The 17,625-nt window shown below is 42.7% G+C and overlaps 1 protein-coding gene across 1 annotated transcript in view; it reads right to left on the bottom strand.

Annotated features, from left to right (window-relative positions):
- Positions 1–6,466: 6,466 nt before the first annotated feature.
- MICAL2 (microtubule associated monooxygenase, calponin and LIM domain containing 2) overlaps positions 6,467–17,625 on the bottom strand; it is a 121,826-nt gene continuing 110,667 nt past the window's right edge. The window contains exons 33-36 of the mRNA XM_077179476.1: positions 17,168–17,261; positions 11,748–11,847; positions 10,461–10,534; positions 6,467–9,611 (exon numbers count right to left, since the gene is read on the bottom strand). Coding sequence (XP_077035591.1) covers positions 9,427–9,611; positions 10,461–10,534; positions 11,748–11,847; positions 17,168–17,261 — 453 coding nt within the window. The 3' untranslated portion in view covers positions 6,467–9,426. The remainder of the gene's footprint in view (positions 9,612–10,460; positions 10,535–11,747; positions 11,848–17,167; positions 17,262–17,625) is intronic.

Below are 17,625 nucleotides of genomic sequence, written 5' to 3'. Positions count from 1 at the left end.
CTCCCGCCCTCCCTCCCGCCGGGGAGGGCCCGCTCGCCTCGCACGGCTCCCGGTGGCCCCGGGCGGTGAGGGAGCCGCTCCGCTCCTGCCTGAGGGCACTCGGCGGGGGGGGGGGGCAATGGAGCCGGGGCAGCGCCTCGCCCCCCGCTCCATCCTCCGGCCGCGCACAGGGGCCGGGCACACCGGGGCTGGGTGGGTGAGTGACCCAAGGCAGTGTGAGTGACCCAGGGCAGTGTGAGTGACCCAGGGTGGATGAGTGACCCAGGGTGGGTGAGCCAGGGTGCCAGGTAACGTGGTTGCGGAAGGGTGAAGGTGGGTGTGGGCGCAGTGCCCACACCGGTCAGTTCAGCCTCAGCTGCCCCAAGGTGAAGGGCCTGGAGGATAGCAGGGTCACAGCTACAAGCAAATGTTTGTACATCCTGTGCACAGCACCCATAGGAAAACTGAACCACAGACAGGGTTGGAAGGAGTCTTAAAGATAATCTAGTTTCCAACACACTGCCATGGGCAGGGACGCCATCAATTAGATTTGATTGTTCAAAGCCCCATTTAACCTGGCCTTGAACACTTCCATGGATGGAGTGTCCAGAGCTTCTCTGGAGAGCTTGTTTCAGAGCCTCACCACCCTCCCAATAAAGAGTTTCTTCCTAATATCTTGTCTAAACCTACACTTCTTCAGCTTGAGGCTATTTCCCCTTCTTCTGTCACCACCTGCCCTTGCAAGAAGTCCCCCTCGGGGTGTCCTGTAACCCCCCTTTAGGTACTGGCAGGCTGCTAGGTCTCCCTGAAGCATTCTCCAGGCTGAACAACCCCAACTTTCTCAACCTGTATTCATGGGAGAGGTGTTCCAGCCCTCTGAGCGCCTTGGTGGCCTCCTCTGGACGTGCTCCATCAAGTTCGTCTCTCTTGTGTTGGAGACCCCAGATCTGGGCACACAAAAGAACTTATGTCACTAAATAGTTTCCTGCAAGTTAAGTTCAAGCTTACTCCAGACATTTCAGTCTGGATAACACTTTGCAAAGCTCTTCTGCCTGCAGTTTTCAGCTATGTCTGTGGTGAGAAGCAGCGGGCATCATCATATCCACTTCTACAAAACAAAACAACTGTTGTAGGCAGACCAGTATAAAAAGGCTGTGGAAGGAAAGGTGACTTAACATGATAGATTGCCTATACCAATCCTGCTTTGATTTGCAGATGAGCAGCTTAAGGAAGGTTTAAAGCAGATAATTTGCTGTGACTGGTTCAGGAGGCATCCAGGAGTGGAACAGCATTAATGTCATCTGGATGCACTACTTTCACTTACCACTTAATCACTTGATTAACAATTCAGGCAAAAAGCCACACACACTTCATGCAAATATCTAGCTATCCATTAGGCATAATAAGTGAAATGAAATTACCATGAGGATATTTCTAAATCAGCTAATAATTGTTGTGTTTTTACAAGCTGGTAACGTTGGTTAGCTGATGAGGGGTAGACATCAATGTCTATTTGTTGCATGCAGTTCATGTGTGCCCTGGAAAAAAACTCTATTCATCCATCCTGCCATCGTTTATAAGCAGGAATGAGCCCAAGGCTGAGCACAACCCTTTCCTTACATTTGCTCTCTGGTTCTAGGACCAGTTACTGTCTCAGGCCTCTTTGGATTTCAGCCTAAATTTCACACATTATTCTCTTTGTGCAGAAGTGCTGCTTTTACAGTGTATGTGTCATTTTAAATAACATAATAAAAGGCAGCTTCAAAAGGAGAAATACACACATCATGCACTTTTTAAAATATGCCTGCAAATCTGTGCTATTTACAAACAGAGCAGTGACCCAGCTGAATCTCCATTTGGACCCAAATGACTATGCATGGATGTCAATATAGGATTTTGTGGGCACAGAAGCAGAAGAGAGAGCATTTTGGTAAGCACAAGTGCACTTGCCTTTGTACCCCTGTGTTTGTGGTAAATACAGAAGGAACAAGCCAGATGCCTCACAAAGAGCAATGGGTACTGGGCTGTGCAGTACAGAGTAGTCAGAATTCAACATACATTTGCCAATTCCCTCACGAAACTCTTGAAAAGACACAGAATCTTTCCTATTTCTCAACACTCAGTATATGTAAATTAATGATAAATACAGCGTTACTTATTTGACAGCCTCGTGAACTATGGGAGTTTCACATCACAAGGGGAAAAAAATTAAATGAAACAAAGTGTTTAAGATGAACTTTATCAGATCTGGAAACTCAAATACTGTATGCTTTAAGAAATGATGCTAAAACAACAGCCAGACCCTAAGTTTAAAGTTTTGATTTTGGGATTTCTTTCACGATTTATGTGCAGTTCTTTGTGTGTAACATTACTCATTTTCTACTTGTGATGTTTCTCTTTGAGGATAGTTACAACATTTTCCCCCTGTATCTTAAATTTAGAATTACATATGCTACCTTTTTTTTTTTTGTTTTTATGTAGGAGAATATATGAACATATAGCCTTAAATTAACACTGTATTCATCACAAAAAGCTTCATAGATATAGACAAGGTCGAAGTTATGGCCTTAAATTAATGTTGCATTCATCACAACAGGCTGTATAGGTATTCACAGGGTCTGAGTGATGGCAGCTCTGGGGATGGGGTTTGCTCTGCCCTGTATCTGACAACAGAACGCTTCCAGGAGCGTGCTCCAGAGCCCAGCCCAGCACACAGCAGTCAGCAGGCTGCTGGTGGGGCTGGCCCTGCTGCACCTGGCACAGAGAAGTGCAGAGCAGACCACGAGAGCTCTCACCACGCTCCCTGTCAGCGCCTTCTTGGGACAGATGAGCCAAACATTACATCAAATTAATTGTATCCTGCTCACATATGTACTTTTGCCAGGCAATAAAAGGTGGCTGAGTCCCCTCCCCTCCACCCTTCAAATAGTTCTTATTCACCTGCATATCTGTCCATGCACAGCTGGTTTTTATTTGTTTTAATATGAGACTCAGAATGCTCGGGAGCAGAGTTTTACTTTCCCAATGAAACAGAAGAAGCAAGGTATATAATATCCCAACCACAGGCTGGACTAGCAAGAAAGAGCAGCCAAGATGGTTTAGACTGTGCAATAAATCATCCCCTTGCCTCTGAGTATTCCCCTCACATTTTTCTCCTAGGTGTATCTCTGCTCCAGCCTTTTGACCATTTAAAGAAGGGAAGTGGAATTTTTAAAAGCGATTTATCAACTTGCTGCTGTGCTTGCCTACAGGAACAGCCTTTGCTGACTTCAGGAGGAGGAGAACTAGACCAAAGCCTACACATTTTATTTTCCTAAGCACTTGCAGGCATCCTTGTGCTGGCCTGCTGGCTCTGTGTGGTGAATTGCTGAATGTGCCCACCCTCCCTGAGTTCACAGCACAATAGAGGGGCCTGCTGAGCAGAGAAGGTGTTTCCACACCATCTCAATGTGAACAGCAGAAAGCATCATATCCAAATTTTCATTGCCAGCGTCACCTGAAACTCACACTTGAGGTAAATTTCTTTCCAGCTCACAAAGTGAGATGAAGATTGGGCATATTCATATGCTGGAATTTAAAGCACAGCTGTGATTTCTACTCTAACTTCAAGATAACATGTTGTATACAGCCACAGAAATTAATAATTTGAAAGCTTCCGAGGAAACAAAGTGGGTTTAAAACTTTTTGGTAAAATGGGAATGTCATCCTGGTATTCACTACTTTTGGTAACATGTTGTTACATCAATTAGTTATTTATAAAAACTGGGCCAAGTTTACTTGCCTTTACAACTGTCCTTCTTGAGATAGTTTCAGGAAAAAAATCAGTATTATGTTTTTTTTTTCCTAAAGAAGTTTCAGTTGTAGCCTTTGTTTGGGCCTGCAGTTATGTACAGGTGTGTTACATAAATGTTCCAGCAAGCACAATACTGGCATGCAGTGACACCATGATATTCCCTGAAGAATCCCTTCACCTGGATTTATCTCCTGAGAAGCTGAGAAGCCTCAGAAGAGAAATGTAAACAATAATTATCTGATTGCTTGGAATGTGGTCTGGAGGTTGCTCACCCACAGGTGCATCTTTGATTGGTGCCATGTGAATTGTTTTTAATTAATGACCAATCACAGCCAGCTGTGTCGGACTCTCTGGTCAATCACGGGTTTTTATTATCATTCTTGTCCAGCCTTCTGATGTCTCCTTTCTCTTTCTTTAGTATAGTTTTAGTCTAACATTTCTTTTAATATCATGTCAGATCATATCATAAAATAACAAATCAGCCTTCTGAGAACTTGGAGTCAAATTCTCATCTCTCACCTCGTCCTGGGGACCCTCACAACACCGCAACAGTGCAGGGCCCATCAGGTCTCTTCATAGTTTATGAGAAGCAACAGAAGAAACCACAATTTTTCTCATAAATATCAGGCAAAGAGATCTGTGTGAAGTCCAGCAAATACCTTGCCCATCATGAAGTGTTTGCCAGGGCCCAGGCTCCTGAGATGTGGCCGCTGAAGGAACAGCATTTGCATGCTGCCACAGCAAACCCATTGTGCTAAACAATGCCAAAATGCGTGGTCCAGGAAAGCCCAGCAGGGACAGCTTAAAAATAAAAAAAATCTTAACAGCAGCAAAGCCACAAAAGATACACAGAGTGTCCAATCTGCTGTGCCACATCCTGTTACTTGCTCAAGCAAGGAAAAAAACAGTGTATCTCTCTGGAAAAGAACTACCAAACTAATGCAAAAATCTTAGTTGCAATCAGAATGCATTGGGCTACAAAGCAGAAGTTTCAAGGCACAAGACCTCTAAATTTGTTTCCTATGGTCGAACACACTGAAAATCAGTGAGGTGTCCCTTTACCTTGGAGGCAAATGGATTGGTCTTGGTTCAAACAGTGATTTACAAAATTGTTTCCCCAAGCTTTTTATAGAATCACAGAATTGTTTAAGTTTGAACAGACCTTTAAGATCAAGTCTAGCCATTAACCCAGTACTGGCAAATCCACACTAAACCATATCCCTAAACAACAACTGAGTTTCTTTAGACCTGTGATCTTTTGAAGAGGGGATAAGGAGGGTGTGTGCATGCACTGTGATTAGAAGAGCCCCAGTAAATTCCTGTGGCGGCATTTCTATTCTGCTCCTGGGACAGAAAAGCCCACAAGATGGAAGGGAAAGGACATGACAGTGAAAGGAAAATCTCAGTTCAAAGATGCCAGAAATTACACTGACCTCTGAAGAGAAGCAGCTGCCTGTCAGAACCCAGGAAATTCCTCTGGCTGCCCTGGAGGACTCGAGCCCCTGCCCAGGGGGCTCAGAGACCTTGGCACAGAGCCCAAGCCCCTGTGCCTTTGATTTAGTCCTTGGAGCAAATCATCACCTTTATATGAATAATTGCAAGTCAAGAGAGTTTAAGTAGAATAATAGTTAGTTTGTCACAGGGTGAAAAATAGATTTCTTGGGTTTTTAGAATGGGGGCTTGGGGTCCCAAGATGGAGGAATTTGGGTGTACCCTGTCCTTCTTTCTTCTTCCTAGCCTCCATGTTCCAGATGATGCTGGCACTTTTGGATTGGTTTAGAGTAGAAGCTCAGTGTCTAACACAGGTGATAGGTATTGGGAAGTTATGGTAAATAATGTACATGTAGTTTTTAGTATAAAAAGATAACATTGCCCGAGGGTGGCCAGAGTGCCACTGTCTGTCCTGCTGAACAGACCTTGGCAGGCCAGGAAAAAGAATTTTATAGATAAGGAACCATAAACAACCTTGAGAATGAGAACTGAAGAGCTCGGACTCCTTCTTCAACCGCCAGGCTGGGGAAAGAGACTTTCTAACCCATCTCAGGGTCACTGTGAGCAGCAGAGATTCTGAGAGCTGTCCATCTGTCCTGTGAGGAGGAGAGACCCATCCATCCGTCCAGAGTCATTGAGCAGGGGACAATCATGCTGGCCCCAGGCTTGCTTATCCTATTCTCTCCCCTGGGCAGCACATGGTCTTGGTAAGACTCTCCCCCTGCTAGAAAGCAGCAAAACAAGATGACCTGATAGAGGGAAAGTTAGTGCCGTTTGAAAATTGACAATTAATTGGCAATTATGATTTTGATCACCATTTTATCAACACTTTTCCTTTGAGTCTTGAAGGAGCTGTTCTAATTTGTGTGTCAAGCCCAAGGAAAGCAGCTGGTGAATTCCTGTGTAAGCATGTGTGGAAGTTGTTGGTCTCCTGGGGTTTGTAATCTCTTCTGTTAGAGATGCCCCCTACCCTCAGAGTGTCATTATTTCTGAACTACAAAAGGAATTTGTGCACTGCAAGATGCTGTGATTTACTTACCAGTACATGACTTCAGAGGATGATTCAATTTCTTTAGCTAAAGATCTGTCCTCATCACACATTATTGCGCTGTAGGTGTCAGTAGAAAGAAATTTCTATGGAAATTATCTGGGGACTTCAAGAGTGAGCCAGAATTTTATTCTTTCAAATAGATAATTTCTCACAACCAGCCCGTTTAGACGCACTCAGTACATTCCAGCACATCACATTATACCCCAAAATGACAGTGCCATCAACTTAAAAATGAACAAATCTATTATAAATTAGAGAGCCACGTTACAGAAAAGATTGAGCAGCAAGAAAACTGAGAACCAAACCAGTGCTTAAATACATTTCTAGTAGAAGCCAGCCATATGAAATTGACCTGAGAACAGTGCACATGGCTTCTCCTTTTTTTAATCCCCTTCTCTACTCTCACAATACACAAAGACCTGCTTTAAACAACTTAGGAGTTTATGATTTTCTAAATCCCTTGCACTGTTTATTTTTGGATCTAATCTTGTGAGGTACTTAATATCAGGCAGGGCAGCAGTAGCCTGACAGGTTTTTCCACCCAAGAGCAGACAGTTCTGGGTGGAACATGTGTAACCACCATAGGGCCTTCAGAAAAGTGCTTCTTTAGCAAAGAATGTTTTTGATGTCCATAAAGTTCTGATGGCCCTCAGCTTCTGTAGACTCTGATACTCTCAAGAGTGCAAATCTTTGAAGCTCAAGGGAAAGCACCCTTTGGAGTTTGGTTTTATAGCTGAACAGGTGTCTATCTACTGTAAACTGAAATCCCAGGGCATATTTGCAACAGCAAGACTAATGTGAATGGGACTACTTAATTGTAAAAGTGAGGTGAGAAAACCAGTCTTTGACATAACTGGAGATTTCTGCAGAATTCTTCTCCTTTGCAAAGCTCTAAGAATTTTGCTTTCAAACTTTTTAAAAATACCTTGAAATCATTATGATTTTCACAGAAAACTATGACATTTCCTAGACTGTCTTTTTCTACAGGACTGCGTGACGGAGGACTGGGGACAGTGATGAAACCCAAATATTTTCTCCACCAAACTGGAAATACCAGCAGATCTCAACAGAGAAAATGAAAATATTTATTGCTGCTCTGCCTCTCCTACTTTGTGTCAGCCTTAAGTAACAGAGCTAGTTTAAAGAATCAACCACTGCAATCCATCTCAGTAAAAATGTCATCTGAAGATCAGGTGTGCTTAGCCTATGAATGAGAGTGGGGAAAAAGTCTGGTGGTTATTTTGGAACACATTTAAGGATTTCTTCCATGTCTTTTCACTGTCATGGAAGACAAATTGTATGTTAAAACCCTGAATGCTGTGTTTTAATGGTATCCCTTCAAGTTACGGTCACTGAGAACACTGTTTAAAATCCTAATTAATATTTTATTGCTAATTATGTACCAAACCTATAAAGCTGTCTACTCTACAATGCACAGTTTTGCTGTACACACATGTTAGAAATACACATTTTTCAATCAAAATCAGAGACAACATCCAAACTGTAAGATACAACCAGACACTCTTACCCTCTCTAAACAGTCTAATAAATAGATATAAATAAATATTGCAGAGCAATAGTATAAAGCTTGCACCAACAGAGGTATATTATTTATGTGTGACCAATAGCAAAAACTTGTTCTTACCTTTAGAAAGAGTATTTCAAATTTCTTGCAATACAGAAGGAAAAACAAAAACAAAACCAAACCAACCCTAAAGATAACTCAGAAATTATTGTGACAGGATCCAGTGTGTCTGTTACTTTACCAGTACTCACCAAGAGGTTTTTGAAGCTTTTTTAATAGGAATGCTTCTATCTTTGGCTGTTCCACAGGCAAATGCTGCAAATTAGCACCATTCACAAAATAATGAGAACATCAAATCTTCTCAGAGCACGAGGTAAAATGATATTCAAAAAACAGCTTTCAGTTTCCCCTTGTTTTTTCCAGTTTGAAAATCTAGTGTATCACACACACAGTTGGGAATATTACCAATCTTAAATTGGCAGAATTATCTCAGATTTAAGAAGTTCCTTAAATTAGGAGAATATCTGCATGCTTTTTTGCCAATATCTACAAATGCATGTACAAAAAAGATAGAAGATGGTCCCTTTAAGCAAAAAATATGCATATATTCTCAAGCAGCAGGATAAATGTAATTGAAATACACTCACAATATTTTCTATCAAATGTTGATACTAAAAACTCAACATTTTTTGCAGTCCTTTTATGGGATGGTTGTCTTTAACTACTATACCATTTATTACACCCAGCAATAACATTTGTGATGTACTTTGTGAAGAAATTTTAAAGTATGCCCTAGTAAAGTCTGCCCTATAGTCCAATTGGGTCTGAATTACTGTTTTTAAATTATCATTTTTTCTGATTTTAAAGACTTTAGTCTCTGATATACAGAAACTTTTTTGTGCACGTAACAGCTGTAAGGATAGTCACCCCTTTGATAAACCCTTACCACTTTACAAAATGCAGGGATTTAATAATGCTTTAACTTCTTGTTCAAAAATACACAGTGCAATAAAACTTATAAATACCTGAAAAATTAATTTCTGGCATTGCATTTACAGTAGTTTTATTAAGTGCTCATATGTAGTTATTAGTCAAATGACTCTTCCTCCACCAGAAATAAAGACTTACCCTATTTTTATGAGATGCTTGTTTTCTGACTTTTCTATAGTCGACCATGGCTTGGCTGTGCCAAAATATTAACAAAGCCACACAGAGATTCAGACAAACAGATGGAAAGTAAGGCTGTCTCAGAAATACTAAATGATGTCATCATGTTCCTCAGAAACTCTACTCTCAGCATTAAAATAAAATTCCAAGAGAATAATGGAGCTCTGATTTCCCTTTCACAGACCCTGGTGCCTGTCAGACAGGCACATTCAGTCCAAATCTGGATCCCAGGGATCCTTTGAGCTGACAGTGCAATGACTGTCTCTGGTCTGAGCAAAAACCTGCTTTAAAGCTTTTGATAACAAAATGATGTGCTTCCCAAATAAGTTGATTTCAAATTTGAATTCCTTCATTTTCCAGAAGAGTGTACCTCCGTGATAGGGAATACTGCTGAAAGGATGTTTATTTGCATGTGGCTGTTTAAATCCTGCTCAGCTGATAACCTGTAGATAAAATAAGGCTTTCAAAGTGCTGGTCTTCTGCTCTTTCTTTCACTCTCTGCTCTTCTAAGGCACAGACGAGTCTGTCCCTTTCTTCAACCACTTTCATCATCTCAGTAAAAATTTCATCCTCCTCGTTCAGATCCATCTCATCTTTAAGGCTGTCTAAAAGGTCACAAAAAAGAGGTTAAGAACCAGATCACTTTTTGCATTTTAACTGTTAGTGCACAGCTTGAATTAACATTATTCTCAATGACAAATGTAGTCGATAGCAGTTAGTATTGTTAGACTTACAGCTCAGGAGAATTTTCTCCTGGATTTGGGCCATTTGAAGTTGATCATTAGGATTCCTAGAGTCTATAGTAGATCTGGTACAAAATTTAGACTGGAAGGGATAGGAAAAGCATTACTTAATTATAGAAGCAATTAAGCTGTAGTTTAAATTTAGCTCATAAGGTAAAAATCCCTACATGAAATGTAGTACCTGTAAGGAAATGGAAGGCATTTTTCAGAAAATGTACTGAAACCTGCCATCACTTGCAATCCACATGCCTAGAGCACAACAGGATATTTTGGGGTACTCAGTACTATGGAACCACTCTTCTCCCTGCATTGCTCCTCCCCATGCTCCTTTTCAAATGCCAAATGAAAGGACAAGCCCAAGCTGTAATCCCAAGTACTTCAAAGCAGTCCCAAAACACTGTGGTGCCCAGCAATGCTTCATAAGAGCAGACAACCTCTTCTGCTCAGGTGACAGAAGAAGTCACTTTCCATTGCTGCCCATCATCAGCTGGCCTGGAGAGCACAATTAGTGCAATTACCCCTGCAGTGCAGTGTAGGACTGGGCAGGTCAGCTCCGCTGTCTTCACCAGGAGCCAGATGAGAAGATCTCACATTTTGCTGGCTGAGCTGTGCTCAGAGGGAGCACAGGAGCCTCAGCCACCCTTTTTGGAGCAAACAGGGTTGGCACAGTCTGTCCCTGTGGGCTGCAGCACACTGTCCCCTCTGACTTACCATCAATGGCCATCTTCTCTCTCAGCTTTTGTTCCAGCCTGCTTTGGTGGTCCTCCAACTCTAGCTCTTGGGCTCTGGGTGCAGCAAAAAGTATGTTAAAGAAGCAGCTTTTTTCAATGAAGACATATATGTTAGCATGATTTCAGTTATGAGATTCTGTGTTCTGTTCATCTGGTATTTTCTCCTCATGGGCTACCAAAGCTAAAAGGTTTGCCTGTGCCAACATCTCCAGAGCAGCTCCAGGAGTACCACTGCCACCTCTTACATTATGTATGGGGTTAAACTCCCCCATAAACAGCAAAGCTTAAGGCTTTGAACCATCTGTGCTTTGCTGGTGGCACCCACATTGTAATTCTGCAAGGGGCTGAACCCACACATGAAGGGCCTCACCAGGGCCTCTGCACAGGAGCAGCTCCTGAGGCAAAGGAATCCACACATGAACACATCCAGACAACAACATTTTGTGTCCTGCAGTGCTAGAAGCAGCCCACTGTTGCCTTTTTAACTCTCACACAGTGTGAGAAGGAAGCATTGCTGCCACAGCACCCAGGAGAGGGGCAAGAAAGGGTCAGCCCCAGCAGCACCAGCACAGCTGGGGAGAGACTGGGGTGCAGCTGGAGCCCAGGGCTGGCAATATGGAAATGATAAATGGCAATGAGCAGCCTGCACAGGTGGGAAACCCAGCGGGGAGTGAGGACTGCTGAGGCTCCCATTGCCTTCCCACGTTGCCCATGAGTGTGGAGAAAATAGCTGAGAGTCTGTCTGTCCTGAGTGTGTCTGCAGGGAGGCAAGGAAAGGGAGCTACAGCAAACATGGCTTCCATCAGCCACAACAGTGGCAGCTGAGCTGGGTTTTATTTGCTTCTTGTGTTGGTGTATCTGCTTATTTCATGGTTGTAGTGAATTTCTAGGTCTTTTTTTCCTATGTCCAATAAAAACAGATGAATTCTCAGACTGTTTTCCTTCCCAGGAGAAGTTGTTCATTAGACCCACATTATGTGAAGGCAGAGCATCTCTGAGCCACATTGAGCCAATTCATACAGAGTATGAACCAATATTGGTTCAGAGCATCATAGAGAATTTAAATGTTTGCGCCACTGTGAGAGGGAAGGATGAGGAGGCCTCAGCTGCAAATCTATGTTCAAAACAGGCTGTAGCTACTCTGGATTTTATTCCTCAGCTGTCTCAAATGCAGCCCACAGCAAGGTGTTCAGGTGTATTGTGAGTTGGGAGTACATCTTTTCCCTGTCCCCTCCCATCTTTAATACTTACGCTTGTTCTTACTTACATAATCAGGAGCTCAGACTCATAGCGCATTAATTTATTCTTCTCCATGACCAGCTCAAACCATTCATGTAGCATCTGATTTTCATCCTTTGTGCCTGAATCTGTGTGAAATAGGAGACTTTAGTGTGCTTCACCAGCTTTCCTTCCAATGCTTTTGCCAACAAAGTTCTTCAATAGTCCTCCTCAGCCTACATGACTTCAAATGGAGATGGTTTTGGTGTGACTTACCCCAGCAATGGCTGAGTACATCAGGTATGACATTTTTATCTATTTTTGGTTGACAGTTGTGGCTTATTGCAGCTGCATTGGATTGCATTGGATTTTAAAACACTTTTGCCCTGAAGTTTTTCCTTTCAAATAATCACATATTGGGCACTATTTCTGTCTCTTAGCTCTGCCTGTGGTAAGACAGACTCTTCTTTGAAACTGGGCTTCAGAGCTGAACTGTGTCTTAGTGGATGTTCCATTAACACCATCAGCCTTCAGGATGTACACACTGGCAGCTTAACCCCTGCTTCCAGTGGACATCAGACAAACCACCAAATCCTCTGCAAATTTCCCTTCACTTGTCAACTGGCCTCAAAATCTGCATCTGCTTTGAATGACAAATCTATGATAACTGGGTGGTTTTATAACACTTTGGGCCAGGGCATCACTGATAGACAGCCTTTCTCCCAAAGAGCTCACAGCTTGACTCTGCCTTGCTGTAGAAAAGGGTGGATCTCTTTCATTGGGTAAGGACCTTTACTCTCCTAAAATACCATCTGAATAAAACTCTTAGGCAATGAAGAACCCCTGGGTGTTTTCAAACGGCAAGTCAGAGCACATGTGTATTTCTTTTCCTTGCTGTCCTTTTTAACATCCTCATGACTTCACATTTTCCATTCACTTTTTCACAAAACAAAGCCACCCCATCTCCCTTTGATGCAGAATTACAGCAACACTGATGGCACTGCCAGCACACCTCCCACATCTGTTCTGCCCGTTCCTGCCTGCTGCCACAGAATGGTGATCACTCGTAGGAGGCAAATATCTGACACTGCTCCAGGCTGAGGCTACAGTCCAAGTGACACACTGGCACCTTCAGAAGCAGGAAGCCAACAGCCACCCCGTGCTCCTGCCCCAGCCCATGGCATTTGCACTCCCCACCACACATGGAAGCAGAAATAGCCAGATTTAGGGTGAAGAAAAAGGTGTACTGCCAGCAGGTGGGGAAACAAGCTCTGTCCTCCTCAGTCCTCACTGAGTCACAATGCTAGATAACCAAGAATAAAATCCCCACCCTAAAACCAGCCTGGCTATTTTCTGTGGATGGAAGCTTATATGATTTCTTCTACTTTAAGAGGGACTGTGCCTTTACTTTATATGACTGAGAGCACTGAAACAACCTGAAAGGTCTCTGGTTAAAGCTCCAGAGACACCAATTGCAGGAGTATCATTAAGCTGGATTAGAGAGGCAGCCAGAGTCCCGGGCAGTTCAGCAGTGTTGCTGATGCCTTTCTGTTGTCATTTTGAAATGTGCTTCAACAGGTTACCCTCTTGTCTCTACAGCTTCATCTGCCCTCACTCAGAGCCAGGGCTTGCCTCCCCTCCAAAGCAGCAGTTTAAAGCCCCCCCTCCTTGGGGCAGCAATGATATCACCCAATGAAGCCCTTTAGCCCTTTAGCCAAGGGGAATTGCTGGGTGTTTGGGGTCACCTTTGCATGCCCTCACCAGACACCATCATCCAGGGAGCCCAGGTCACCTCCTGCCAGCCTGGAGGAGGGACATGGCCCCCACACCAAGGACAGCAGTCACGTGGCAGGGGTGCAGGTCCACAGCTGTCATCAGGACTTGGCCCCAACTGGAAATTACCATGAAACAGAAGGATAAACAGTAGGAGAAGGCAGAACAATCTCTCTTCAATTCCTTCCTGATCCCATTAAAACTTGGCAGTAATGGATGTGTTCCTGTGGGATCTTCCATGTCAGCAAGTGGTGATAGAAAGTGTCTTCCCAGAGTGAGTGCAGGAGTGCTCCTTGCTGGAACATGCCAATTTCTCACCAGTCCCATTCAGGGATGCAGCATTAGTGTTCAGAGCCTTAGATCTTTGAACACCACCATAAGAAATGGTGGCATCATCAAAATTTGATCTATTTTACTGCCAGTAAAAACACTGCAATTGCTGTTATGCATAAGTGCAGCACAGACACAAAAGGTTACTGTTCTGTTTCTGTTGTTTCCTTGTTTAGGTAAAAATATTCCTTCTTTTAACCTTTCCCCTTTACACTTTAGAAACTCTGTGTCTCTAATAAAAGACTGTGTATTGTTGCTTGATTGAGGTAAGCAAAGATAATGCAGTTTGCAAAAACATTCATTTTCATAAAATCCACAAAAAGATGCAATAAAAGTAGCCCTTGTTTTGCCTCCTCCTCCATCCCACAGAATGCCCCTAAGTGTTCCCTGTGGCATTTTTTCCCTGAGCTTTTCAAGTGTTTGTTACTAGCAATTTAAATACTTATTTATTTAAGTCTGATGGAATGCTCGATGCCTTCCAAGGGCAGAACAAACCAAAGAAGCATTTGGGATGATGCAGTTTGACAGATGTTCTTTAATAGGTTAGAGGGAAAACAGTTTATGAGTTTGTTTTGTGAGCCATCTTGGCTTTTCCCTAGAGCATTGCTAAAGCAAACCTGTCCTCCTGGTTTACCCGAGAGTCGCCTGACTGAGATCCATTTGAAAGTCAGACATTCTTCTAATTATATCATAGGCATTTCTATTTTCATCACTTTTGAGGGAATTGTATAGGCTGTGGAGGAGTAGTTACTGAACATTCCTCTCAAAACCAGAACCTTCTCAGATGGATGCTTCACTGTCCCTTCTTACAGTCATCACACAGTAAAGGGATCTTGGCCAGTTTGCACCTTTTCAGGTACAGTTAAACCTCATATTATTTATTTCTACAGGCTTGCAACTGATTTCTTTTGACTCTGTTGAAAATTCCGAGACACCTCGGATATGTTTTTTGTGAAATCAAAAACTACCTCCAACACGTGCAGATATTTATTCACCTTCCAAAGCACGGAGACATTTCCTAATGTTCTCTCAACGTAGGTTTTCTTCTTTACCATCATTGTTCATGACTTGTTTAGTCAACTGAGCCCTTATGCTAATTTTAGTGGAAAACGTGTTTTGAGATTTTTATTTCTGTATTTTCTTGTAGGCAGAAGCTCTCCATAAGCCTTCACAAATGTCAGTGGAAAACAAAGCAATGGTACATCAGTGACTTATTATTTGGTATTTTGAAGCAGAATAAAGGAAATAACAAGCATGAAAAATTATTCATAGGACTGATATTATTTCTTCTCATTTTTTTGGGGTGTTTTTTTGGGGGGTTGTGGTTTTTTCCCTAATGCATGAATTATTGTCACTACAATTACAAGATCATCAAAACCTCATTTTGCTCATCAGTCTTCATGGCAGTTGTTTAGCACCCACGCATGTTCTCTTCTAATTCAGTTGAGGAGCTAATGAATAACTCCCCCTAACAAAGAGGCCATTCATCCCAGGCTTGCAGAATTATTAGAGGAGAGTTGCGTAAATGTCACTGCAAACTGCTGTTTGCAGGCCTGCCTCTAAATTTGGTTATTCACAACCTTTGCAGCTCAATATTATTGCTGAACTGTGATCGTTTTCTAATTACTTTAATAATACCTATTAAATCACTTGAATTGCATAAGCGCAGACCTGCTTAAATACAACTTAACCTAATAAACACTGGTCATTCATTAAAAAGTAATGCTCTTTATTTTTAGGAAGCTTGAACAGAATATTAAAGCCAGCAGTTCCTGCATCATTACACATATGTTATTGTGAGCAATTTAAAGCACTCACATTTTGTCTGGGGAGCTCATGGCTTCGTGCTTTTGCACCAGAAGACTTATTGAGAGACAGGAACATCCTACCTTTCAGTATCTGCCCTATTTGTAACTGGCCACCTACACACAAACAATCAACAGGGAGAAAAAAACAGTACTTTCACCTTAATGAGGGCAATCCAATTACCAGGGATGGTAAGAGAATGAGAAGCATCGATCTCTTGGCAGGCAGCCTTCTTTAGGAAATGCGATTGTCAAAACAGCAACAACAAGAAGTGGCTCTAGGCCATTTATCCTGGTATTCTGTGTCTATCCCGAGAGCTAGAAGCTTCTTGTCCCTCTATATTTTTGAGGTTTACAAAAAACAACCACCTTTACAAAAATCAGAAGAAAAAAGCTAACTCTATAATTCTCACAGCCTTTTTAGCAGACTGTCTCACAGACAGTAAGTGGGGTGCTGTTTGATAAAGCGTTATGATTTCATTTAAGAAAAATAGGTGATAAATTTTTAAATAAAGTTTGGAATAGGCTGACACAGTCAATTCTAGGAAATTAGTTAACAAATATGAAAGGTTGGGCGAATGCTCTCTTGCTGAACTGATCAGTGTTCAGAATAGGGGTGAGAGCTGCTATGAAATATGGCATTAAAAAGACCAGCATGGAGGGATTGGACTGGATTGCCTGGTTAAGACAACAACAAGATCAGGTGCCAAAACATATCTGTGTTTTCCATGTTGTGCAACTGCCTGTCAGGAAAACACAAGGCTCAGTTTTCTAAAGTGGAGGTAAATAAAAACAGGTTTGCATTCAGGCTGTCAGTCCCTTCAGCACAGACCACAGCCCCCTCTGAAGCCCCTCACGGGCAGGGCTCACACCCCCATCCCCTTCTGAGCCTGGAGGAGCCCCTGGGGTCCTGTCCCTGTGCTTCACCCCGTGTGAGCTGGGCAGCAGTGCCAAGGCTGGGCCGGGGCAGGGTCCCATAGCCCTGGGTGCTGGGCAGCGCTGGCTCCAGTGAGGGGACCCCGGCCATCATCTGGGGGAAGAGCTGTGCTGCTGGGGTCTGTGTGTGTGCCTGCAGGCTGCTGTTGCTATAGCATGGCCACTGGCTCTAATCATATTAATGGCATTTCACACTCCAGGAAAGTCATTAAAGACTCTGTTACTAGGCACGGGCTGCTGCTGGCTTGGTAACTGAGATACAGCCCCTGGAAACCTCACTGGTTCCCTCCACTAGATGAAATTAAGCTCAGGATGGGACTTAAATTAAAAAAAAAAAAGTGTGCGTGTGTGGGGGGTGGTGCTGGGGGAAATGTATATTCACATTCAATAGCATTGTCATTAATTCCAAATCTATGATAACCAACAGAAAATTTAAGGCACTCAATGTAAAGGTGCTTGAGCTAACCGAGAGTTTGAGGAAAAGGTTTACCAATCATTTTTGTCATGCCAGTTATTGCTCCTTTTTAGATTTTGCACCAAACTATTTCCATGACAACCATTAAAACCCTGTGTTTTGGAACAGGTTAAAAATCCCACCACTAAACAAGCAAACTGCTTTGTGTACCTGCTTCTCCTCTCAGTTCTCTCTCCAGTTCGACACCAAAAATCTCCAAAGTTCTTTGTCTTTCCTCCAGCTCTTCTAGCTGGCGCTGGATTGCCTGCAAAAATGCAATGATAGAAAAGCTACAGACACAGCTTCAAAATTCAGAGACAGAAGATGGTGTCAGTTCCCAGAGAAACAGCTTGGAAAGGCCTCGGAGGAGTTGTGGCTCCTGCCAACTCATTGAGTGCACCAGGCACCTAAACAATTTAAATATGCCACTAGGTGTCTATCACAACTTTATGTAAGTATCACAGGCACCAAAAGAACCTCAGTTTGTTCTGAGTTTTAGCTCTCCCATTGTAAAAAAAGACATCATAATGTTTCTGTGTCTCTCAAGGTATAAAAAGTCAATACTTTCATATTCAGAGACATATATTCTGAGATATCACATTAGTAAAGCTCATATAAATAGGGAAGGT

This window comes from Agelaius phoeniceus, chromosome 6 (genome assembly GCF_051311805.1).
Source record: "Agelaius phoeniceus isolate bAgePho1 chromosome 6, bAgePho1.hap1, whole genome shotgun sequence".
Classification (NCBI taxonomy): domain Eukaryota; kingdom Metazoa; phylum Chordata; class Aves; order Passeriformes; family Icteridae; genus Agelaius; species Agelaius phoeniceus.
Note: the sequence above shows the minus strand (reverse complement) of the source record. Positions and strands in the feature narration are given on the sequence as shown.